Below are 27,477 nucleotides of genomic sequence, written 5' to 3' on the forward strand. Positions count from 1 at the left end.
CAGCTTCATTGAAGATGAAACACTTATATGCAAGATCCCAAAATTATGCTGCAACTCTGATTAGTTAATCATCAACAAATACTGCTAGAAGGTGTGCTATATGACCGTGTCTCTGGTAAAACTGCTCTTATCTTGATGGACTCATCTTCTTTCAGATATCAACCAAATCTTCTAGATTGTTCTGTTTGAAGAGGATAGATGTTTCTTGAGATAGAATAGAATCATATCCGATTGGTAAACAATCCTCCATCTTTAATTGAATCTTTTCTGACTGGGCCCTTACTTTGTTGGGTGTCTCACAAGGCGCTAATACGGATGAAGAGCAAACTAGTCGTTCATTGGAGTCCATGAAAAAAATTTGTTGAAGACCGTCTTTTAAGCAAATGTTCTTTATGCAACTGTATGATATGAGTATGAACCAATGCAAAAGAATGGGAGAAAAGGTTAGTACACCCAAAAAAAAGAAATAAATAAATAACTAAGCAAATTTAAACATCACATAGAAAAAGAAGAATGAACCCTATGTTTCTGGTCAAATCTAAAAGGGAAGAATAGTGGCTTTATCTATAGGTTAGGCACTTCTAAGGCTCACTATATGTGGTTTAAGGTCAAAGTCTAAAGGTTTCCAAATTGCTCCTTACATCTTTGTCCATCACAGACTTGTAAGGCACCTTAATCCTCACTCATTACAGGCTACAAGAGAAAAATGTTCAATTTGAGTGGGAGCATTTCGCTAGCCACTGTGGAGGCATTAGACCTCACGAAAGCAATAGGTACTTGACTCCTTCCTAGAGGGATGGAGCTCGAGAATAGAACTCATGTTATGCATATGCATATGAATGACATAATTAATAAAATAAATAAACATGAATGAATAATAACACATATATACAAAAATGTTCAATTTTATTAGGCTTTTGGATAACACAAATTTATTTGTTGGCCTGACTTTCAGTGTCCCCAGTGGAGTCGCCAAGCTGTCATAACGTCTAGATCCGAAGATCTATCGCTAGACATTGACTTAAGGGAGTCGTCACCAATCTTTTTTATCTAGGTGTGATTGACCACCTAAGGAATCTGTCCTTTCAGGGAACACCTAAGTTTAAGGGTCCCTAAAAGAATAGGTTTAGGTCTACTAACCAGAACAGGATTTGAGAGTTCGGTTATATGTGAGGAAGGTTATAGCACCCTCACAATGCCCATCAAAAGATGGTACCAGCTTAAATTTGTGTTATCCAATAAGCCTTAAAATTTTACCAAGTAATTAACTATTGAAAATTATTCTCAATTGACTCTAATACTTTTAGCAGAAAATTTAAAAAATTTCCTCACCTCAAGAGTATGCAAGAAAACTACTATTTCACTTGCAGAGGCTCCATCGTTAGATTATTTAATATTAAAGAAAATTCAAAGGAAATAAAAAAAAAAAAGAAAAATAATTGCTTTTGTACAAAGAAAAATTGATACTTTCAACTTTTCCCCAAAATATATTTTTTTTGAAATTTTAATTTTGAGAAAAATTGATACTTTCAGCTTTTCCTCAAAAACTCATTTTTGAAAATTTATTTTTAAGAAAAATTGATACTTTCAACTTTTTCTCAAAAATATTTTTTGGAAACTTTAATTTCGAAGAAAATTGATACCTTCAACTTTTCCTAAAAAAAAACTTTTTTTGAAAATTTATTTTAAGGAAAATTGATACTTTCAACTTTTCCTAAAAAAAAAAACCTTTTTTGAAAATTTATTTTTAAGAAAAATTGATATTTTCAACTTTTTTCTAAAAATATTTTTGGAAACTTTTAATTTCGAAAAAATATTTTTTTGAAAATTTATTCTTAAAGAAAATTGATACTTTCAACTTTTTTCTAAAACTATTTTTTGGAAACTTTTAATTTTGAGAAAAATTGATACTTTCAACTTTTCCTAAAAAAAAACCTTTTTTTTGAAAACTTATTCTTAAGGAAAATTGATACTTTCAACTTTTTCATAAAATGTTTTTTTTTAATTTTATTTTAAAAAAATGAAAATAAATAAAAAAATCCTAATATAATAATAAATAAATAAATAAAATAAAAATAATAAAAAGAAACGAAAAAAAAAAACTGAAAATGGCTCGGCTAACGGCTCAGCTCGACTTGGCTTGAGAAAAAAAAATAGCTTGGAGCAGCGGTTCAGGGGTGTCGGCTCGGCTAATGGCTTGAGACATGGGTCACACGTGGGTCGAAAGCGGGTCGCGCTTGGGTCGGTCGGATCTTGGCAAAACGCGCGGATCCTCTAGGTTACTTAACGCAAAAACGACGTCGTTTTGAAATGGTATATAAGGCTGATTCTTTCGTTTCTTTAACAGAAGCCTTCTTTCCTCTCTCTCTTTTTTCCTTTTCTCTCCCTTCTCTCTAAAATTTCTGAAGAACTCCGGTTGAATATTCACCGGATTTTGAAAATTTCGTCGGAATCTGAGTTTTTCGTCGAAAGTTTATCGAAAAATTGGTCGGCTTCTGGGAATCTTTACCGAAAACTGGGCAGCTAGTTGAAAACTTCAAACTTGGTTGGAATAGTCGTCGTAAAATTCAACTTTCGTCGAAAAATTCAACCGAAATCTGAAAATTTTCTAAAAATTTCCAGAAAAAAATTCGCAGAAAAATCTCCAAAAAATTTTCACCGATTCCTAAAGCTATTCTAACGCCTTTAAACCCTTTTTCAGCTTTCAAATCTTTTCTGTTTGCCTTTTTCTCTCAGTCAGTAACTCTTTTCTCTCTATTTTTCCTTTGATCCGAGGGTCCTTTTATAGGGATTGATCAGAAGAGTTTCTGATCAATCCCAACTCCTCTTTGGATTGGGATCAATCACTGAATCCAATATGGACTCTGATTGAATCCCAATTCACAGTGGGATTCCTCCAAAACCAATCCAATCCTCAGCCGAAAAAATCAAAAAAATAAAAAAATCATATAAAAATATTAATGAAAATAAATCAGATAAACCAAAAAATTATCAGATAAATTAAAATTAAATAATAGATAAATTATAACATATAATCTGATAAATATACATATAAATATTAACAGAAAAAATAATAATAATAATAAGGATATATATATATTAATAAATAGTAGTAATAAATAAATAAATAAATAATACATAAGATAAAAATAAAAGAAAAAAATATATAAAAAACAATAATAATAATAATAATAAAAGAAAATAGGTTTACCTATTTGAATCATGTCCAATTGATCCGGACCTAGACCAAATTGGATGTCTACACAGGTAAATCCTCTGTACCTTTATCACCTAGGAAAAAGGTGAAACTGCTTCACCTATGTGAATGCTTCAAGCAAGTTTCCATGAAAACCAATAGCCAGAAGCAAATTGTAGTTTGTGAGAGAAACAAATATGTCAAATGAAGCTCTGGCAATGGCGGGGGTGGATTACAAAGTTTGCAGTATCTACTCGGAAGTCTGGAAGCATGAAGGGCTGGAGCAGCCACCACCTTATTATCAGCAGAGCCAAACACCAGCCATTAAGTTGAGAAAAAGATGATCACCAGCGGTAACATATTGTTGGTTAATGAACTGTCGGTAAAGGCAAAATCGGCTAAAACAATTGCTTCAGTGAATCAGATCGCATTCCAGTTCAAAAGGAGTAATGTATTCAGTTAACAAGTTCAGGAGATTTTATGAGAAATATAAAGATATGTTGAGCTATGATCTACCTATCGGACATTTTTCTCTCTTTTCTTTTTTTAATAATTTATGATGATATATACACTCTCACACATGGGACTGGAGATTTTTTCTATGACAAGAACAGCAAGAGATTTCCTCTCCTTGCAATATTGCATATACACCAAATTTATCAAAGCCTCATTAATTTGTAAATCTCATTTATTCACATCCCCTTGATCTTTCAAATCAACCATTGAAAAAGAAAAAACGGTGTACCCTAAAAGGCCAGTCACATGCCTGTCCGTTACTAGTCACCATATGCGTTAGCCTCATTTATGAGCATGATTAAGGTTAATTGATTTCTTCCATAAATCTTGAAGGCAGACGCAACCTCTTATTTTTGACAAATTGGAATCAAACAACTTCCGAGAAATAAAAAGACGGTTGATTTTTACAAAAGAGACCACAAGCATCATGTGGACACAAACGTTTACACCAAGTTTCAGGTCATAAAAAGAACAAAAAATCACAATTGAGAGAGCTTAGATAATTAGCTCACTGGTCCCGTAATCAAACAAACGGAAAAAGGTCATGTCCATTGAATTAGCTAGCTCCAGCGGTTGCAGGCACCGATCGAGCACATCAAGTCTGGCAGCAACCTGCTAGAATATATGGAGCACGGGACAAGCAGAAGCTAGCCTTCATGCCGAGATCTTGAGAGGGAAAATGACGAGATAGCTAGTGAAGCAATGGCAGATTAAGGCAAAAATGAAAAGCATGGGATAAGGCGATTGGGTCCAGTATCGCCTCTTCAGACCAAGAACCATCTAAATAACTTATGGTACTATTAGTTGAATCTTGGGCTGGTTAGTTGAATGATTAAGTTCATATGTAACAATCTCAATTAATAAAAAATATAAATGTATGAATTTGTTAGCTCCACTTTCACGGAATAAAAGGTTAAGAGGTACGTCTCCATCATAAAATTACAATAACACATAATTCATATTGGCTTATATTCATATACTTAAAATTTTAACTTAAAAATATATTCTAACAATGAGTTTTTGCTTCTACAGATATAAATAGATTGTATTTCAATATTACTTAATTTAACCTATTCTGTTATAAAAAGCAAATAAGAAAAGAAGGAAAAGAAATATTAAAGGGAATCTTAGTTAAATTAGGTTTGCTGTGAGTGCCAAGAAAAGGCACCAGAACGAGTAATATCGAAAGCGATATCTAAACAGAAATGTTGGTTAAAATGATACTATGAACCGTTTTGATTATTAAAGTAAAGAGAGTAACGTGTAGGAATCCTACATTGCTTTGATTGAGTAATTATGATAATCTTAAATTCAACACGGAACTCCGTCAGGAAACAATGCAACAAAGAAAAATAACTAAAACAGTACGAAAACGAGTTATTCAAATTAAAAGAGATTATCCATAAATTAATTTCCCTGACCGCTGTTTTTTTCTCGTTTTCTAGTGCTATCCAATCCATGCAAACTCTATATTAAAGAGTTTTTTTTGGGCTTTAGGAATTGTTTCTTATTGGCACAAGACAAAGGGGTGTCTTCCTTTGATAAGCAAGTCGACCTTCTTCTTCCATACTTATATCTTCTCTCTTCATGTCAATAGGCAGCTCCCAATCAAAACAGTACAATAAGTTAGCCAACGTGAACTCAACATTTGTGGCTCCCATTGCCAATCCGGGGCAAATCCGACGACCAGCTCCGAAAGGCAACAAATTAAAATCTGACCCTTTGAAGTCAAACTCATTTTCCTCGAATCTTTCAGGGTAAAACTCATTGGGGTTTTCCCAACTGTTGGGGTCCCTGCCAATAGCCCAAACATTAACCAAAATTCTTGTTTTAGGAAGTATATCATAGTCACCAATTTTGAATTGCCGCATTGCCTTTCGGGGGAATAATATAGTGAGTGGTGGATGTAATCTGAAGGTCTCCTTAACAACCATTTTTAGGTACTTGAATTTTGCAACATCTTCTCCTTCTACTTTTGCTTTCCTTCCAATGCAATGTCTTATTTCAGCTTGCACCTTGTTCATCACTCTTGGATCCTTGATCAGCTCTGACATTGCCCATAAAATTGTAATAGAAGTGGTGACTATGCCGCCAAAAAATGTATCCTGGCAAGAGGATAAAGGAAGGAAATAAATTGTAATCAATTTGGTTACATATTGGCTTTTTTCTTGACTGCCATGAGGATACTGTATAGCATATATGATGCCTTCTCATTAATAAAAAAAATTAAAAATTAAAGTTTTATTTATTTATTTTAAGGATGTGTAAAATTTTATGTATAATATCATATAATCTATTAATAGTATATAAAATTTATATGCCATCAATATGTTAAATATTAACTCTAATTTCAAACCTAAAGACATGCCTAAATGCCTAATTAATAATTGCACCAAATTATTAAAATATGAATGGTTAGGGGAAACAATATGCAGGAGTAACTTACAAAGAGCATTGCCTTGACATTGTTCTCTGTTACCCTGAAAGGTTTGCTTTGATCTTTCATTAATCCAATCAGGAAATCAACAAGATCTTCATGCTCTGCTTTAGGCCTTGAATGATCAAGATGTTGGACAAGCACCACTTGCAAGAAAGCATCGAGCTCACAAAAGCTCTTCTCAAGCCTAGCTTTGAATCCTGTCAAAGCATCTACAAACCTTCCTATCCTAGGGAAAAAATCCTCTGCTGAGAAGCTAGCCATCATGTTCATAGCCTCACCAAGAACATTGTGAAATTCTTGATTATTGAATTGGTCTGTTCCATATATCTTACCAAAAGCAACCGTCCCAATGATACCATCTGCGAGAGCAAATATTTTTTCGTTGAGGTTGACTGGCTTCGGAGAAGCCTGAGATAGAGAAGCGATCAATTTGTCAACCTCAGCTTTCCTTGCATATGCAAAAGATTGTACCCTCTTCATACTCAAGAGCTCAGAAATGAAAACTTTGCGCATTTCCTTCCAATAATCACCATATGGTGAAAACGCCACGTCTAGACCATTGTATGAAAATCTGTTTCCACCTGGGGATGCAGGACGGCTGCAACAATCAAGATCATGAGTTTTGAGGACTTGTTTAGCTGCTTTGGCTGATGAAACAATCACAGTAGGTACACTACCTAGCTGCAATAACATGACCGAGCCATATTTCTTGGACAATTTTTCAAGGGAGTGGTGAGGCAAGTTTCCCAATAGATGCAAGTTTCCAATGACAGGTAGTTTTAGAGGGCCTGGAGGAAGCTTAATACCTTCCATTCTCCTCTTTTTCGTTAGAAGAAGCAATGAAAACACTGGGAGGAGGAAAAGAAGAATAACAGGAAGCCATTCCATCTGACTGAAATCAACTATAAACATTATTGAGATGTGGAAGTGTTATGCACATGCATTGGTTTGAAATCAAATAAATAGCCTGTCTAGAGGCTACTAGCCTGCTACTTTTCAAAAAAAAAATTAAAATACATAATTTAAAATTTAGAATAAAATAAAATAAAATACATAATATGAATTTTTATTAAATAAAAATATAAAAATATATAATTTAAAATTTAAAATAAAATAAAATAAAATAAAATAAATTTCTGACCTTGGTACTTGTCATATTTTCTTAAAAAAATTTCAATTATAAGAATAACAAACTTGTTATGTAATACCTATATAATTTATAACAATTTCATTTTTAGCATTAACAACATAAATTTTCATGAATGAATGTAGTTTTGTCATAAACATATTTAAAAGATAATTCCAATAAATTTTGTCATATCTTAAAGAATTCATAAAAAATAATTAATTTTACTTCACTTAATAATTTTTTACTTAAAATAATTCACGTTTGTCGTTTAACCACTTGGATGACAAAAAAAAATGACTAATTTAATACAATTGAGAAATATTAAATAATATTGAGATACAAATTAATCATATGTATATGCATATTAATATAAAAGTTGAGAGAAAATTAAATTAATTATTTTTCAATCAAAGTAAACCATTCTTATGGTAATTTAACGGGACCAATCCTAAGCTATTGATAGTTCTACCACCTCATAAATTATCTAATTCTACATATAGAAAATCTAATTAAAGTGTTTAATGATTCATATAGTATTAATAGTTGATGAAGGGGATACAATTGATTTGTACTTGATTTGATATTAATTTTTGTTTATGGAAATAACAATTATAAAATTTTAAAGAAAAAATATAAAAGAAAAACTAATTATAAAGGTTAAAACTAAACTGTAAAAATAATATATTAAAAAATAATTTCAAGAGACTAAAAAAAATTTAATTGTCTTGTGAATGATCGAATGATCAACTCATAAAAATATAAATAATAAAATCATTACATTTATAGTTAAAATATTAAAACAAAAATTGAAAGGCAAAAAATAGAAATAAAAAACAAATATGCATCAATGATTTAATTATAATTATCTTTAATAAATTTATTTATCAGTATAAACTACATATACAATTGTTTTTACAACAACTAAATAAACAAACTCTAAATAATTTTTTTATTTCTATCCACATTAAATTTTGATCTTATTTTATTTGTATTTTCATTTGATGTGAAAAATCATTTTATTTATAAAAAAAAAGTTTAATAAAAAAGTTATTTAAATTAAAATATATAAAAAATTACTAATGATATTTTAATAAATTATTTTTAACTTTTTTGAAATTAAATATTTTATTAAGAATATTTTAATCAATCACTTTTAGCACTCTTTTAATCTAATTATAAAAAAAGCCTAATAATAAAAAATTATTTAAATTAAAATTTATAGAAATATTTACTAAAAATGTTTTAATTGATTAGTTTTAACATTTTTGAAATTAAAATTTTAGAAAGTTTAGTTTCAAATAAACTCTATTTTAAATTTTAGTTGATTTAAATTAAATTTAAATAAATTAATAAAAATTAAATATTTAAAAATAAATTTATTAATTTAAAATTTTATAAGAGTATTTAGATCGATCACTATTAACATTTTTAAAATTTACACTTTTATATATAGATAAATGATTTAAGATAGTTAGATATTGAATTTAATCACTAAAGTTAAAAATTAAAAATTGTTATCAACATATCACGTGAATGAATTTTGAAACATTGCTTCCTGATATTGAGTTGTTCCAGATTTTCACATTGAATTAAATGTATGGTGTTCTAATTTCTTTATTTCCTTCTGCTTTTGTTGTCTCTTTTTTTATCTGGCATATCTAACCACCGGTCTTGTCGTTTATTCACCTACTTTTGCTTCATTTTAATGGGCGGCGCTCCCACCATCCTAACGAAGCATATGTTTAACGAGTTTATCGGCTGTTTATAACGTTTTGCTTCATTTGAATGGAAGGCGCTCCCACCATCCTAATGAAGCATATGTTTAACGAGTTTATCGGCTATTTATAACGTTGGGAAAAGCCGCACGCATAGCCTTCTGCTGATTAAGCTAAAGTCCAAAATGACAACCTTTGAATAAAGCAAAGCTAGCTTAATTAAGTAGCAATTACATTGAACTTATACATGATCTTCCCTAAATTGTTGAAAGTTCAACAAACCTAATTATTTGGTCCAAAAAAAAAACCCTAATTAATATAGAAATCGTTTGATATTGTTCCGTGTTTTATGTTTTATATTTTTGAAATTTTTGTTTTGTTCTATTTTCATTTTATTTTTAATTTATTGGATTTGAAAACCTATTTGAATAAAATGTTTTTTGTTTTAAAATTTTGAAAACAAAAACATGCAGAGAAAGTGGTTAAAATTTTTAGACTCCATTTTTTATTAATAATATATTATTTATAAATATTATATTAATAAAAAATAATATATTATTTATTAATATTATATTATATTAGTATGATATAAATAATATATTCATAAATATTATTTATTAATAATATATTATATTAATATTATTTATTTATTTATATAATATTATTTATATAATAAATATAATAATAGTTATGAATATTTTATTTACTAATATAATATTTATATAATAAAAAAAATACTTTATTAATATATTATTTGTAACAGCATCACCTGGAAATACAAGATCATGCCATTTCTTTAGGTTTGCTCTTTGATACAATAAACACATACAAGAAATATTGAATAAAAACACTTAGAAGACAAGCAATGCATGGGGTATAAAAACATGATGGCATTTTTTTCACTATTTTCCTATCATTGCTCAAATGAAAATTCTGCTCACCAAATGAAACATTGATTTTGCTAACCTACTAATACAAGCTAGGATGTTACATGCTTTTAACACGCAAGTGAATTCTTTAGCTCATCTTCCACCAGATAACTCCATTGCATCCCGGTTATGTAACGAATCTTCTCCCCATCGAAATCTCCTTTGTTTTTCATACTCTTGCCTACGTGTAACTTCAACATGCTGCCATTCTTCCCACCTCTCTGCCAGCCCCTCTCCTTCCAGCATCCTCACCACCTCTGACATTGCCGGACGAACCTCTGGTGAAGCTTGGGTACAAAGCAATGCAACTTGGATCATTGCCCCCACCTCCTGGATGTTATAATTTTTATTAAGATTACGATCTACAATAGCATTCAGCTTTTTCTCGTTTTCCAGCTTCTTCACCTTCACAAACAAACAAGGAGTAGTCATCCAGTGAGCAAAATGCCAAAATGGTGCTTAACTTGAATGAAGAAAATTAAGAACAGCATGTATTTGCAAACCAAACTATTATGATTTCATCTCCACAGATCAAACATACAATTTTCAAAGGTAAAAAGGAGCCTACAGATAATTCCTTCATTGTTCCAGACCAATGTAACAGGAAGTAGATATGGCAAGCAATACATGCCATTGTCCTACATTGCTCGCTTAATATAGATCAAGACTCGGATTTAGTAGCCTTTTTCAGGGTGCAAAAAATCTAATTAAACTCATTCATGATGATAAAAACAGACTTCACATACAAGTAAATAATCTTTTCTTTCCAATCCTCTCAAGAATTAGAATTGAACCACCAAGGCCCACCCATCCTTCTCAAATGCATGCCTATACCAACACGTAATGCTAACTCAGCTTTGAAAAAATTAAGCACATATAACCATTAACAGATGTGAAGACCAAATTAAAGTTACAACCTCACAAGATACACATGATCATATGGTGAAATAAGATATCTGCAACTCCAAATAAACAATAGAAGCATGCTCAATAGAGTCAATTAAGAGAAAAGAACATTCAGCATCAATAAGGGTAACATGGCTACAATATTTTTATAGGTTTGCATTTTATTACCTTCAACAATAGATAAACATATAGATTTCCTACTCACATTTTGATTATGGTTGTTTAGACTTACCTTGGTAATTAATTTTTTCCATGGTAGATAAGTTTACGGTCTTTTGGGTGTGTAAAAATACATGCATATGCTTAGGGTTAAGTGTGTGCTGTTTAAGATAGTTGAAAGACACCTTTAAGTGATCATCAATGAGAGCTCTTGGGTGTTATAGGCTTTCGATATGAAAGATTGTGTGAGATACAGAGAATGAATTAGTGACATAATTTTGGAAGTTTGTTACTTGAAAGATGTGGAATCTTTCCACATGAAAAACCTTTGTGTGCTCTTTCTGTTTTATTTCTTTTGCTTTCACTTGCTTGATCTGGTATTTGTCAGAACAATATATACATGGGAGGTTGTGCATGTCTCAATACAATAAAAATTTGTGGTGGCAGCATATACCACAACTTATGGTGGCAGCATTGCCCAATGCACGCCATGCACATAAACAAGTATGTAAAGAAATAGGAAGAAAGGCGAAAGACAATGCAAAAGCAGACAGAGTAATAGATTCGAGTTATCTTACATGATCAAGCAGCAAAACATCATCTTCTTCTTCCAAGCGTGAAAAATCAATCGCGCGTTGACCTGTTACAAGCTCTAGAAGCATAATCCCATAACCAAAGACATCTGTCTTTTCCGATGACTTGCCGGTAGACAAGTACTCAGGTGCTATGTGGCCCATTGTCCCACGAACTTGAGTTGTAACATTTGTCTGCCTCACATCCACCAACTTTGCAAGGCCAAAGTCACCAACAACTGCTTCAAAGTCTTCATCCAATAATACATTAGCTGCCTTCACATCCCGATGAATGATCTTGGGATTGCAATGTTCATGAAGGTATTCCAACCCACGTGCTGCCCCAAGGGCTATTCTTTTTCTTGTAGGCGAATCTAAAACAGGTTCACCAGGTTTGAGTTCTGCAGTAGTTCCAGATATTAGTCACACATTTTATGAAGGTCCCTAGAACTGAATGCTTTAAAAAAATAATAATATTAAATAAAAATAGCCCAATGACATTTAGACATATTCCAAAAGATGACATTTAGACACGTTCAGCAAATTGACATATTCCGTCAAGGATTCTATTAAAAATTCAACATCACCTAATACTTTTCTGCACCTAACGTAGCCTGTACGCCAAGTTTTAGAGCAAGGTTTGCTTTAAGAATGAGTAAATTTTCTCCTTTTCACATTCTTAAATGCACTAAGTCTACAACCTCTAACAGTTTAATTGAATCCCAACCAGAGTTATCTACGAAAATAAGAAGTCTAGACAAGCATCCTTGATGGAAAGATTTAAAGTTTCAATATTATATAAAGAGAATAATGCAGAAAGGAAAAGATTAAAGTTAGAATGTCTTCCATGTTTAGTTTAAATTACTAGTTGAAGGACCTCAACTTTGTACAACAGTAATCAGCTAAAGAGCATTCCTTATATCCACTAATAATGCAGGCTGGAAAAGGCAATATTCATTTTTCTTTTCAGCTGAATTAAAGGCAGTTACATCAACCCAGATAAATTACTTAAATTGACTGTTATTGAATATGTGTATTCTTAGAATATGCTCAAAAAAGAAGAGCTCACGGTTGCATCTATCACATGCAGAAAATATAAACTATGTTTCTTTAGAAACTAAAGAACAAGAGTTAAAATATGTAATAAAAGTCATGCTGAATAAAATTCTCAAAGAACTAGTACCCCGGAGACGATAGGCCACACTTAAATTCTCCATAAATGGATAGACCAAAAGGCGCTCTGTTGGTGTTGTGCAAAAGCCAATCAGCCGTAAGAGATTCCTGTGAACAGCTACACTTATCATCTGAACTTCTCGTTGAAAAGCTGCATCTCCTCCGGGACTTTCAAAATCAGTTAATCTCTTAACTGCAACTTTTGTGTTATCAGAAAGCACGCCTTTATAAACCTTTCCAAAACCTCCCTGTCCAAGGATATTTTTTTCGCTGAAGCTATCAGTAGCCAACTGTAATTCCCTCCATGCAAACCTTTTCAATTGACCAAAAGAAAACTTTTGGTCAACTTCACCTGACCATGCAAATTTAAGGAGTTTAAAAACAAATCTACGAAACATATAATGCACAATTCATCTTTCAATTAAAATGTCAAAAGATGAAAACTGATTCATAAGCACAGTAGACTAAAACACATATGGCCTTCCTAAACAGTAGACAACCAAGAAAATCATATTTGAGTTTCACAAAGCAATAACTACCAACTTCTGAACAATAATTTAAATTATTTCAAATTTCATATTTTGTTTTTGTAACTTATGTGTGATTTAATCTGAGTTTTTAATTTCTCCCAAGTTCTGACATTTTATATCAGGCACCCATTGGTATTTCACAAAGTTTTCATCTCTGTCAACATCAGTTCTGATTGATGAATTTATAAATCAAAACACAAAATTCTGCCAAGCATATAGCTCAGAGTGTCATCTTCACTTACTGGACTAAGATTAATCCTTTGTCATATAATTTTACTGGCCTAAAACCATGGAGGCAGATTAAGTAAACCTTGACCAGTAGTACAAATCACCCTATAGATGGAGAAACTTTTTGATCACCCAGTAGGAGACAAGACGAAAAAAAAAAAAAAAAAAAGTAAACAAGAGAAACTTTAAAATAAACATAAAAAATCATCAGCCACTAGTTTTCATTCAGAAATATGAAAGTTAACAGTAACCTGCAACATCTACAAATACTTCACCCTTGCAGCCTTGCTGTCTACCCTTGTACAAGAAAAACAGCAAGCCACCAAAAAGAAGAAGAATTATTAATCCACCAACAATTCCAACAATAATTCCAACCTTTGGCTTCCGCAAAGAACCTGAAAGCAAAGAGAAACCTCAGAGATAGCTGGTCAAATTATGGTGCAAATTTAAATGGTGTATCTTTGAAGCAATTGATCACAACAATGTAATTAAGTCGATAGAGTTAATCCAATTACCTGAATCATATCCATTTGACACACAACTGTGAGGAAAATTTTCACCACAATTTAGCCTGTTTCCTGTAAAACTGAAATAAACAGAGTTATGTAAGCTTAAGTTCACTGCTGATAAATACTTGTGAATGGTGTGTGCAAACAAGCTGTTGACCGTTGAAGAGAGAGAGAGGTATATACACAGAATCAAAATGAATGTATGGTTTACAATATTTTTTTTATTTCTTTGTATTAGAATTGGAGAAACAAACTTATCAAAGATAATCATACTTGTAAATTGGAATGCGGAACAAATCATTAGGAACTTGACCGCTAAGATCATTCGAATCAAGCAGACTGCAGAAAGAGTTCAACCATGCCATCAGTAACTTTAAAAAGCATAAAGAGATATAACTCCTTGTACATTAAGTTCAGAACTTTACAAACAGGAAAGTCATTGACCGACTCATTCAAAACTCAAGTCTTAGTCAAATAAGTGAAGTTTTTCCACACATTCAGATATCATTCAGGATTCAATACATACAGATTGATCAACTTTGGAAGATCTGAAATTGACTGAGGGACAGTTCCAGTAAGATTGTTCTTACTCAGTGTCCTGCTTCAATGAAAGACAGAATGCCTTCCAATGAAAACATACATAATGCACAAGAACAAATAAAAAATTCAAATATAATATGAATGGTACTTACAGGAATTGAAGATTTTTAAGATTACCAAGGGAAGAAGGTATTTCTCCAGTCAAACGATTATTTTCCAAATCCAATTTTGTCAAGCTTGACAAATTCCCTAACTCTTTTGGTATCTCACCAGTTATACCATTTCCTTTCAATACACTGCATGATGAACACAAACAACAAAGAAATATATAAACACAAAAGATTCACCCCAAGGCTATAATGAACCATACACTTAAGTAACCAATCCAACAAAATTGTTCACATTACATGCTCCTAAGCCAAATATGAAATTGAAATAACAAAAGCTTGCAACTTCAGTCTATGCTTTAAATTAATAATAATAAATAATCCTAACATTTTACTATAATGGTTCTCCAATAAAAACAAATATACAACCCACTAGACACGCAGCATGCATCATACATTTTTCCTCTAAAGACATGAAAATTATGAAGCTACATAGTATTGCATCAATAGCTTCAGCAGCACAGTCTGCACCCTATAGTAAAGCCTTATCATGGTCCTTTGGAATCAGCAATCATAGGTGGCTACTTTTCCAGTCCACTTGAGACCAGTGTTCTTCGTTAAGTTTCATTAAACTACTTATTTTTCTCAGAATTTTTCAGTCTCCAACATATCCATCTTATTTCAGGAGGGAATCAGATTGTTCAGCCCTGTCATATGAGAAGAACATAGGGCATAGTAATGCTGTACAATATAAATCAATAGACAGCATGAAACATGACATGATGACAATGATATGAAAGTAAAGGTTCACGCACTGTTAGCAAGGAAATTTTGCTGTCAACCCTAAGAAATTGGAAATATAAGGCTTTTAATGTTAACTTCAGCTTAGCGTTTGTGGAGCCTTAGCAATAAAGGGATTTGAATGAGGAGTTCAGCAGAACATATCTAATTTTTTTTCAATTCCAATACACCAGCACAGTTGCTATCTACTGACACATCTTCAAGGTTTAGGATCTGAATCCTATTTAGGCATTCCATGGAAACTACTCATGATACCACCACATAAAATGTCAAAAATGACATCTTACTTAGCATGCTTACTTACTAACTAAATACAAATAGTCTTTATTTAAAAAAATTAAAAAACAAAAAAGTGGGGACCAAACATTTTTACCCCTGTACAATAAAAACTTAAGATGATAAAAAAAAAATTACCAAAGATATCTGTAAATGCATTTTAAAAATGCCATATCAGGAATGGTTTAGACACACTAATTAGAGATGCTAGATTGCATCTTTTTTATTTTCCTTTCTTTGTCTTTTTTTTTTCCCTAATAACTATCCTGCTTTTTAGTGATGCCTTTTGATGTCTCTATTCATGGCATCCATAGAACTAACAAATTACACCAGAGAATGAACCTAATTTAACCCTCAAGCAGATCAATGATTATCATAACAAAGAGTTTTCATCACTCTTAGGTAAGATATACATAAATTCATTATTTGGAAATCAAGAAAAATGGCCTCAGCAAAATTCTACACAAGAACATAAATTATTGAAATCTACTGTTTGCTCAACTATGTTCCAAACGTACAGTGATGAAAGAGTCTTCAGAACTCCTATTTTAGGTGACAATGTGCCAGACAAGTTCATGGATGACAATGTCCTGAAAGCACAATGACAATATAAGGATAACCATAAATTAATTTAACAGAGAAGTACAAACAAAATAATATTTCATGAACAATTAAATCATGCCGGCATACATTTCTGACTATGCATCATAGTCAAGGAGAAAAATTAAGTACGCTAATTACTTACACAGAGATGACATTATAACCAGAATCACACATAACATTTGACCAAGTGCAAGGGCTAACTAGATTTGGATTCCAATTTGACAGCTGGTCAGCTGAAGCATTGAGTGAACTCCTCAATGCATGTAAAGCATCTCCTGAAACAGATTATATGGATATTCATAATCCAATTAAGCAAACAAATATCCCCTTGGCCAACCCAGGCCTAAAGAATTAGCATCTAAAATCAATAGAAGTATGAAAAGAAATGAGATCATCCAGTATCCTCAATATGTGGTTATGCACCACATGAGACCTTATTATCACTATTATTTAGGCAAATATCAGCCCAAGTTTCTCAAAAAACCTCAAACTCAACTCAGTAATATTTCAGTAGAGGACATAAAGTGTCATATAGTTTGATTAAAAACGTATAAGGAACCAACTCTAGAGGCCTCAGTAACTCAAATCTGACTGACAACAATTAATAGACAGTAAGGAGGTAAATTGCATATTCACAGTGAGCACGAGAAAAGCTTCTGGCATCTTATTGTGTTCCCATTTGAGCTTCCAGGCTGAGTAACATTTTCCCTTTACACCTTAATAGTTTAGCACTAATAAGGACCCAAAACTCCAAAGTGTTAAAGTTATGAGAAAACTAATTAGATCATAGCTTGTGTTTAACGTTAAAAAATAAAGGACACACACACCCACATACATGCACATTTTGGACAATGTCTATCATCAAACTTACCACACTAAGTGAAATCCTTAGAAAAATTGCTTTGATAAGTACAGCATATGCATGTTTGACGAAAAATGTCAAAGAAGAATAACCATGTACCTTGAAAATCAGCAGATACAAAAGAAAGCAAGAAAGCCAATATAAGAATACCAAGAAGTAATTCCATCTTCAGTCAACCCAATGATCAATGCCATGAAATACAAAATCTCGTATGAGCACACAAGTGACTTCCATCTCTGTAAAAGCATCCAGGAACAAAATTGTAAATATAAGGCACATAATACACAATTAGCACATCCAGACAGCTATGTTTCTCCGACCCTTGATTTTCCTAAAGTACCCAAGTCAACACATATCTGACACCTGAAAACAGGCCTGGGACTATGTGCAAGAAAATCTTAACATGCCATGTCCCATTCTCACGTGAATCTGAGCAACATAGGCAGTAAGATCATTATTCTGTCACGAAACAACATAATTGCAAAAGAGAAAATGCAAAAGGAAAAGCTCCCATATGAACAAGTTTGTGTCTAGACTCTGGACAAGCACCCAAAAAGTGAAAAGTAGCAACCTCAACCACCACCTCTTGTGCTCTTTACTCTCATCAAGAATTTTACTGCATTTCTAGCACCTTCTACAAAATTGGGTGGGGTGGGAGGACAAAGGCAGGCAATTCTCTTCTTTTTAGTTTATGACTTACAAAGTTACATTTCAGTCACATTTTTGAAAAAACTTCGCAGTCATCATTTCCACTAATTTCTAGGTTTGGTTAACAAAAATTTAACAGTGAAAAAATATCTTAGGTCTTTGACTATGTCATTTTTACAAAATTGTTATTTCCTTTTCGTTTTGGTACCATGGAGGGTACGATACTAAAAAGAAAACTAACAGGTAACGAGCCAGGGTAAAGCTATTCCCACAGCATTAGCAATTAGCAGGTTAAATGACCTCCTGTTGGGGTTCCCTGAAGACATTAGATCTCTTTGCAAAATCACACTTATGAGCAAGTAAAACGTCTCCTTTTCTTGCATGCTAAAATTCTTTTAAGATTCAATTTGATTCAAAATGAATGAAAGGGAAAGACCAATATTAGGCTAGGGCCCAACCCTGGAGAAAAATAAAAAGAATCTTCATATAATTACAAGAATGTTGAAATAAACATAATGTCAATAAAACTGTGACTTCAGTTATAATATGACGCTACGAGAATTAATAAACTAAGTCAATAAAAACTAATAACAACTTTTCCATCAAATCTTAGTTTTCCTGTAGAGAAAGAAACCAAACAACATTCTAATAAGCTCAAAGCTCAAAGGGGTCCTTTCCAGGTTGCAGACCAGAAAATGAAGGTTTCAACATTCAGTACCAGGCAAATAAATGCAGAACTAACCAAGAGCAAATTCCAATTCAAACAAAAATGTTTTCATTGAAAACAGAAAAAGGAAATGGAGACGAAAGTACCGCCAGTTGGTTCACGTAACTGACAAAAGTCTCAAACCAATAACTACAAGGAGCAACGTTAAAAGTCTATGAGTTTCATATTTTTTCTCCAAACATTTTCAGTGAATAAGAAAGGAAAGCTATAACTTTCAAAACCCAACACCAAAAAAAAAAAAAAAGAATTTAACCAAAAGCCAGAGAGGAAAGAAATAAGAAGTCAGTCCCTCAAAAAAACCCAAATCCTACAATCTCAAAAAAAAAAAAAAAAGAGTAAAAATAAAAAACAAAAAGCTACAACTTGGGTTAGGACTTAGGAAGAAAGTCGCTTACCTTTGTGAAAGGAATCAGATACGAGAAGAAAAAAAGACAGGTGTTTTCATTTAAGATGGATCATGAGACTTGAATGTGAAAGAATCAAACTTTGATTCTCTTTAATTCTGTATATACCATAAAGAATGAGCTGGCTTAGTGAACCGATAGACGGTGTATTTGCTTCAGTTTTTCAGAAATAGCAAAAATCTAATGAGATTACGAGAAGCATCGGTCTCTTCATTTATTGTCTTATTTTCTATAATTTTGGGTGGATATTCTTCTAAAAAGAAACTGTGCAATTATTATTCTCTCTTTCACTCTCTTTCACTCTCTTCCTTTTCAGGTTGACTCTGACTCTCAACTGACGATGAAGTATGGAGTGAATCAAATGTGTAACTCCATGGCAAGTAGCTCAACTATGTTGTAACCTGTGACCAAAAAAAAATGGATTTTTTTTTTCCTAAATCACTACTACAATTTATCAAAGCTCATTGGTAGATAAAAATTATTTCATTTCAGGATTAAGATATTAAGCCTATTTTAAAATTTAGAAATCATTCATAAAAAATTACTAATAATGAGAATTAATTTTAAAATTTATAAACAAAGCATTCAATTTTTATTAACTTAATCAACTCTTATTAACAACTCATTTTCCTTTTAGTCTTACTGTCTACTGAAGTCTTTTGGTTTTTGTTGTAAATTTCTTTTAATTTCTAATGATTCTGTCATACATATATATATATATATATACATATATAACAGCAATTTACTTACACTATAGATATAATATATATATATATATATAATTAGGAAAAACTTGACATTATTATGTTTTGCCTGCTTTTTGTTTATGCTTTTAATATGCATATGTTGTCTGAGTTCAGTATTCCAATTTAAAAAACAAAAAAGCCTAATTATGTTAACAAATAGTTTTGGTTAGGGGTGTAGAGTCGAGTCAAATTGATATAGTGAGAAGTTTAAATTCGAGTTTACTCATAATTGGTAGCTCGATATTTTGTTCGAACTCGATCGAGTTTTATTTTTCAAATTCGAGTTCGATTCGTGATCGAATTCGAACTACTCAAACTTACTCGATTAAGCTTGATTAATATGTAAAAATAAGCTCGATTCGTATACTCAATAAGAGTTCGATTATTTATGCTCGAACTCGAACTCGAAAACGAAATATTTTATTAATTAAAATAATAAAAATATATTTAAATATAAAAATTTGATTAAGCTCTTAAGTTACTGAAATCGAATATAAAAATACTCAAATTCGACTCGATCGATAAGTCGAATTGCTTAAGTTCGAGCTCGACTCAATAATAATCGAATCAAATTCAAGTTTTTTTTGAATCAAATCCGAATAATTTATGAATATTAATATATCATTTAAATTTTTAATTTTAATAAGATTTCCGATATCCATAGGTGGCAGGCCATAATTAAATTAATAATATTTACAAATCCTAATCATCATGGAATATTAGCAGTAAATGGCAAGGAAGAGAAAATTTTATAGGTATCATGATGTCATCATCCATCTTAAATTCTTTGTCCAAGCTTGAGACGTATCATTTATGATATTTTTAAATTGTCAAACGTGGTGTCCTTTCATGATCGTGCACTCAAAATAAAAACAACCATTCCATAAACAAATTACGATTTTTTTTTTTGGTCTTTCTTGACCGCTTATATTTCGCACATTGTGCAAAAAAAAAAAAAAAAAGTAAGACTTCGATTAATATATCATGAGAATTATGCTTCATAAACAAAGAATTTCATATAGTTAATTAAATATTTTAATTACTTACAATACTTTTTACAGTAACACCAAATACTAAAAATTATCAAAATATTTTTCATTTTTTTTTCAATTTAAACTTTTTCAATTGCAACAATAATTCTAAATTACTCTTACCATAAACTATGTTCAAAGTAATAAATATAAAACAAATTTATCGTAGTTAGAATTAGCAATCAAATGTTTAATTTAGTAATAAATAAATATATCTTTACTACAAAATTAAATTCGAATTTTTTTTCAATAAAGAAAAAATATAGTATGAGTATCATGTAATTGGCTTAAAACATTTTTCATGCTATAAAAGATATAAATGATATTTGAAAATGGTTCACTTAACGAGTGTTTATAATAACTGTTTAAGTTTAGTTAAAATATTGTTTTAAAAAATAATTTTACATTTAATGCCTTATTTTCACTAAATTTAAATAAAAAAATAATGTATTAATTATAAATTTATTTTTTTATATATCATGTTAACCAATATCACTAACTATTGATTAATATCATTTGCCCCTTTATTAATTATGTCTACCGGACTTTAGTCTTTAGTGGTGGGTGGTGGGTGGTGGGTGGGGAAGACCAATTAATGAGATAATATAAATAAATAAAAGTTAAAATAAAATACTTAAATAATATCTGAACGTTTGATTTTAAAAATTAATGTATTATTTAAAAAAAATAAAGTAGATAGATTAATCGATCCCTCAAATCAAGATAAAATATATTATACTTGAAGTCATGTGATAATCGAAATAATTTCAATAAGTGATTACTACAAAATTTGAATTTATTACTGACAAAATTTGAATTTAAGATATCTTCATCGAAAAAGAGGAATTTTAATCAATTTAATCATTTATTTGTTTAATAATTAATTTAATAGTTAATTTAAATGATTCATTAATCTTTTTTAAAAAATAATTAAAATAACATTATGATAATATTTATAATTTCTTCTTTCCAATTTTCACTTAGATCTTGATTTTTATTTTAAATGTGTATAATTTATATCTAGGGACGGCAATCAAGCCCGTTCCTGACGGGTTTCGACATAGGGTCGGTATTTTTTTTGAATTTTGGGTTTCGGGTCGGGGTCGGATCGAGTAAATTTAGGTAATAATCGGGGTCGGGTCGGGTTCGGGTTTGCCTAAAATCCGACCCTATCCGACCCGATATTATTAAAAAATTATTTTTTAATTAATTAATTAATTATATATATTTATATAATGATATTTTTAAATATTTATATTTAAAAAATAATTTTTATATTTTAAAAAATAATATTTTATTAATTCGGGTCGGATCGGATACGATTTACATATTGTCGGGTCGGTTCAGATATTAAAATAATTCGGGTCAGGATCGGGTTTGATGAGCATAAAATCGGGTCGGGTTTGGAGCGAGCAAAACCCACTCCGAACCTGATCCGATGCCATCCCTATTTATATCCTTTGAACAAATTTGAATTTTCCCTTAGATTTTAACTTTAATTAGAAACATTTTGTATCAAAGACACAATAATTTATTGGTTAATAATGGCCAATTATGCAAGGAAAATTGGTCAAAATTGTGATTATAAAAAAAAAAAAAAAAAAAGTTGTTAGGAAGACTCAAAGAAGTCAAGCACGTGGTGTGTTTTGTCACTGAGTCTTTCATGGTGGACTAGTCAACATACATTAAGGTCCCCCGAATTTGATTGATGCAGGCATGGGGCTCAATCTGATAACTAACCACGCAAGAATTCCATTCATATCTTTTTTTTTTGTCTTTTGGTCAAAAACATTCGTGCTTTAATCTATAAAAAAAGTCAATATGTGTTCTAAGGTACTTATTAAATTATATAAAATAAATTTTAATGCATATATTAAATAATTTATTATTAATTAAATATTAATATTTTTTAAAAAATATATCTTAGGCGAATATATATATTCATCTTTTAAATTCATTTTTTTAGTTAAAAAATGAAAAGCGCATTGGATAATAATCCATAATGGATCGTCTTTTTCTTTTTCTGTATGTACTATTTTTTAGAGTGTGGTGGAGTCCAATTAGTCAAGGCAGAGAAATTTTGGGCACTGCTAAGTGGTCCATTAATGTGTTGCGTCAATGATTTGCTAATTTCAAAACTAGGACCAGCCGACAAAGACTTTTGTTACATATCCTTCTGGCACTATCAGTTACTCCACGTTCTTCTTCTTTAACTTTCCCCTTTTTCTTTTTTTTTTTTTTTTGCATTATCAAGTTGATTCAATTATTTTATAAATATCTGTAAAAAATTATTTTGTAAATAAAATTTATGATTTAATTTAATTGATTTATGTAATTTTTTTAATAAATGACATTTGATAAATTTAAATTTTATAATTTATAATTTTTTATAAAAAAAATAAATTACACTATTAATCATTTAATTGTAATCATATTTTTAAATTAATCATTAAATTAGTAAAATTTTTAATTTAATCATTAAAATTTGATTAAACTTTCCTTTACCCAATTATTAATTTTTAATGATATAGTGACGTGATAATGATACATCAATAACAAAGTGTCACATGGCTTTGTCAAGTTAGTAAAATTTATTTTTTATAAATGTAAAATGGTATGGTAGCAATGTAACGTTATATATTAAAATGTCGTGATTATGCTACAAGGAATCTAACAGTCAATGTGATAATATTATGTCAATATGTTATTAAAAATAAACGATTGGATGATAAAAAAAAATTATTTAAATTTTAAAAATTAAATAAAAATTAATAATTAAGCAATTATTTTAAAAATACAACAATAGAGTGAATATTGTATATTTTATCCAAAATGATTTAGAAAAATAAAAGTTAAGCAATAAAATAAATATTTTTTTATATCCAATTATAAATGTAATTTTAATAAAAAAATATAAAATTTATTAATTTTAAGTTAATATAATTTTGCACGCACAAGAAAGAGATGAACAATTTAACTTAAAAAGATTGTTAGACAGAACTAGTATTTGGTCTCGCTTCGTGGGAATTATTGTTTATACATCAATAAATTCTATAGATTGTCATTGCTATATCATTAGAACTATAGCTTTGCTTCTTGAAAATAAATTGCATCAGCTATTTAAATTTGAATTTTGGTTTTATTTAGATGAAAGATAAAATTGATTATAGTGAAATTAAAAAGAATAAAAAAAATTATTATAATTATGATTGAAAAAAATTACTGTAATTATAATTAAAAATTTATGTTAACTTGATGTAATTGACATTTAAATTTAATAAATTTAAATAATGTGGTGAGCTTAATCGTTGCGGTGGAATCCAATCTGAAAGTAATTCTTGTAACTCAACAGAGATTTGGCTTCGTCGGTTTCAAAAAACTCGAATTTAAACCATTTCTCCTTTATCAAATAAATTAAAAAAAAGGTGTTAAACGAGTTCAAGCCTACCTAATGATTTCACCATTCCCATGGTTGTTTCTGCATGTACTAAGCTGAGGTGGGAAGTTTGTGTGACATATGTTCATGGGTTGGTCTCAAAATCTGGCCTTTTCGTGGAGAATTCCGCGGATGGGTCTTCGTTCCTATATATGCATGCAAAGTGTGGTTCAATGGGGATATTTGTATTTTGCTTGATGAAATTACCGTTCAAGCTGTGGTTGCTTGAACTGCTCATCGGGTGTGTTCAAAATAGGGAGAGTGAGAAGGGTTTGGAATGTCTGCGCGATATGCAGAGAGTTGGCGAGGATAGTGAAAAAATGCCGACTTTTAGGACTTTGGAAGGCGGTCTTCAGGCTTGCGAAAATTTGTGTGCTTTGGACGAAGTGTTTACATGGTTTTGTGGTGAAAACTGGACTTGGGTTTTTATCCTGTTGTTCAATCTTCGATTTTGTCTAATAATTCTAGGTGTGGGAGTGTTGGGGATTCATATGCTTCATTTTCTGAAGTTGTTGATAAAGATATTATCTCATGGACATTGATTATAGGTGTGAATGCTAGATTTGGGTTTATGAAGGAATGCTTAGATATGTTTTGAGAAATGCAGGTTGATGGTTTATGTGCGGATGAAATTTTGATTGGTTCTATCCTTTAGGGTTTGGGGAATTTCATGAGTGTACGTGACGGGAAGGCCCTTCATGGATTAATCATAAGGAGGAATGTTATGTTAGATCAGATGGTTCATAATGCATTGTTATCCATGTACTGCAAGTTTAGACTCCTATCTATATCAGAGAAGCTCTTCAGCATACTACCTAACCATAGCAAAGAGTCTTGGAATATAATTATTCATGGATATTGTAAGATGGGACAAGAACCAAAAACTATAGAATTGTTTAGGGAGATGCAACAAATTGGCATTGAGATTGATTCAAACCGCCTGGTCTCTGTGATCTTTAATGTTCTCATCTAGGATCAATCTGTATTAGCTGTTCACTTCATTGCCAGATAGTTAAAGGTTACATGGCAGACAACATTTCAATTGCCAATTCTCTCATAGATATGTATGGGAAAAGTGAAAATTTAACCATTGCATGGAGGATATTTAATCAAACACAGAGAGACGTTATCACATGGAACACAATAATGTCAGCCTATACTCGTTGTGGGCATCTTCTGAGGCTATTGCCTTATTTGATCAAATGATTTTGGGAAACTTGATGCCGAACTTGGCAACATTAGTGACTGTGCTTTCAGCTTGTTCTCATCTTTCGTTGTGGAAGAAAGGAGAAAGGATTCATTGTTACATCAAGGAAGGAGGATATGAGCCCTGTCAATCTCTTGCTAATGCATTGATTGACATGTATGCAAAGTGTGGGCAAATTGAGAAATCAAGAAAGTTATTCAACTAAATGAAGGAGAAGGATGCAGTTTGTCGGAATGTCATGATTTTAGGTTATGGAATGCATAGAGATGCAAAATCAGCACTTCAGATTTCCAGCAGATGAAGGAATCAAATGTTAAACCAAATGATCTTACCTTTCTTTCTCTTTTCAATTCTTGTGCTCATGCAGGCCTTGTTGAAGAAGGGAAGTTTTTGTTTTTTAGAATGGAACATTATTCTATAAAGCCGAATTTGAAGCATTATGTTGCATCACGGACCTTCTTGGTAGATCAGGTAATCTTCAGGAAGCTGAAGCCTATTTCAATGCCCATCTCACCTGATGGGGGCTTCTGGGTGCTCTGTTAAGCGCTTGTGTTATTCATAATGACGTTGAGATGGGAATAAGGATAGCAAAGCGTGCTATTGATTCTGATCCTGAGAATAATGGGTACTATATATTGATTTCCAACATGTATAGTTGTATGGAATGGTGGGAGGAGGCAGAGCAGGCTAGAGAAATAATGAAGGAAAGGGGTGTAGGAAAAAAAGCTGGTGGGAGGGCAATGTAATATAAAGAATGTAACATCCATTTTGGTTTGGGAATTACTCATGTCCCCTAAAATTGTGGCCTAGGATCCACCTTTGTTTCATATATGGCTTGATGTGTTCAGGACTGATGCTTGCTTCGCCTAAAGAATGAGGTGCAAACTTCAGTATGCTTGGTTCGCAGGTACTTTATTCATCTTCCATGTCAACCTATTCCTGCATTTAGGTGTTAGAATTGAAGTTACACATTTTGTTTCATTTCCTAGCATGTTGATGAAAAACAGACTGGATCTTGTTTTTAAGGAATTCCTTTTGTGGTTTAGAAAATGTTGACTTCTAGGATCTGCCTACGGCTCAGTGAGAGAATATAAGGCTTGATGGGTTCAGGGCTGATGATTACTTTACCTGAAGAATGAGGCCTGCACTGCAGTATGCTACAATAGTTTTCAGGTACTTTCTTCATCTTGCATATAAACTTTTCCTCCCTTTAAGTTTTTCAGTTTTAGTTACTACTTTTGTTTCATTGCTAGCATGCTCATGAAAAACATATTTTATCTTGCAACATATATGCACTTTTTCCCTTGTTTTTTTTTTCGGGGCGTGGGTGAAGGGGGTGGGGATAGGGGGATTGGAAGTGAGACGTTTTGTTCATAGTGTTGATGACTATTCACTTGTTTCTTCTTCTGCATGCTAAGCATTTGTATTGAAATCCTTAAGAAGAACCATTTATCAATAAGAACCAGGTAAAATCTTTGTGGGGGCATCAATAAGTGGTTGTTCTATCTTTTACCTTTCCCTGGCTTTTTTATTTTGAGACGGACGAAGCAATAGAAATTAGAAAATCACGTTTTCAGTTCAGTCAAGCTGAATTTTGTTTTCCCGAACAATGCAGCAAACCTGGCAAGCCATATGAAATTCACAGCTTTATTCTTTGATGCAATCATATATGCTCTACCAATTGGATAGACATGCAAACTTAATTGATCAGTTTGTTAATTCTTCTCATAGCTTTTGGGCATACCAGTTGGTTGCTTATATATTTCTAATCAAACTGTCTGATACTATTTCAAAAATAGTTAAATTGAGTTTTCGAGAAACTTGGTCTGGTTTTTATCTGTTATTCAATGTAATACTGGACAAAATATTATGTACGGCATAGGCGGACAACCCTTGAAAGACTTGTGCAGGTGCATGCAAGAATGTAGCACTTTGTGGTATAGTGAGATGCTATCCCTCAATAATTCCATGTTTATCTTATTTTAAATGTTTCCAAATGTTTTTGTGGATAGCAAGGTTATATTGAGTTTGGATACTAACATTGTTGAACTAATATTCCTAAGGTAAAATAATCGGTGACAATGAAA

General features: G+C 31.4%; 2 protein-coding genes and 1 pseudogene across 8 annotated transcripts; 1 reads left to right on the forward strand and 2 right to left on the reverse strand.

Annotated features, from left to right (window-relative positions):
* Nucleotides 1–4,974: 4,974 nt before the first annotated feature.
* Nucleotides 4,975–7,086, reverse strand: LOC111316129 (4-hydroxyphenylacetaldehyde oxime monooxygenase-like). The gene is made up of 2 exons (XM_022918140.2): nucleotides 6,159–7,086; nucleotides 4,975–5,817 (listed from the first exon to the last, which is right to left on the reverse strand). The coding sequence occupies exons 1-2, from the start codon at nucleotides 7,062–7,064 to the stop codon at nucleotides 5,206–5,208; spliced, it is 1,518 nt and encodes a 505-aa protein (XP_022773875.2). The 5' UTR covers nucleotides 7,065–7,086; the 3' UTR covers nucleotides 4,975–5,205.
* A 2,734-nt stretch (nucleotides 7,087–9,820) lies between these two features.
* Nucleotides 9,821–19,217, reverse strand: LOC111316973 (putative LRR receptor-like serine/threonine-protein kinase At5g10290). Of its 7 annotated transcripts, XM_022919244.2 has the most exons (13): nucleotides 18,962–19,076; nucleotides 18,653–18,695; nucleotides 17,291–17,427; nucleotides 16,472–16,604; nucleotides 16,245–16,316; nucleotides 14,695–14,838; nucleotides 14,529–14,600; nucleotides 14,276–14,341; nucleotides 14,009–14,079; nucleotides 13,745–13,888; nucleotides 12,746–13,087; nucleotides 11,569–11,963; nucleotides 9,821–10,330 (listed from the first exon to the last, which is right to left on the reverse strand). In XM_022919244.2, the coding sequence occupies exons 3-13, from the start codon at nucleotides 17,355–17,357 to the stop codon at nucleotides 10,019–10,021; spliced, it is 1,818 nt and encodes a 605-aa protein (XP_022774979.2). In that variant the 5' UTR covers nucleotides 17,358–17,427; nucleotides 18,653–18,695; nucleotides 18,962–19,076; the 3' UTR covers nucleotides 9,821–10,018. The 7 variants fall into 7 exon arrangements, with proteins under 7 accessions (XP_022774979.2, XP_022774980.2, XP_022774982.2 ...); XM_022919245.2 differs by lacking the exon at nucleotides 18,653–18,695 and having other exon boundaries at nucleotides 18,962–19,194; XM_022919247.2 differs by lacking the exon at nucleotides 14,529–14,600 and having other exon boundaries at nucleotides 18,962–19,194.
* Nucleotides 19,218–24,037: 4,820 nt separating this feature from the next.
* On the forward strand, nucleotides 24,038–26,585 carry LOC149511994 (pentatricopeptide repeat-containing protein At4g39952, mitochondrial pseudogene; annotated as a pseudogene).
* Nucleotides 26,586–27,477: the final 892 nt, after the last annotated feature.

Source organism: Durio zibethinus, chromosome 24 (genome assembly GCF_047325235.1).
Source record: "Durio zibethinus cultivar Kanyao isolate XHJ-2024 chromosome 24, ASM4732523v1, whole genome shotgun sequence".
Taxonomy (NCBI): Eukaryota; Viridiplantae; Streptophyta; class Magnoliopsida; order Malvales; family Malvaceae; genus Durio; species Durio zibethinus.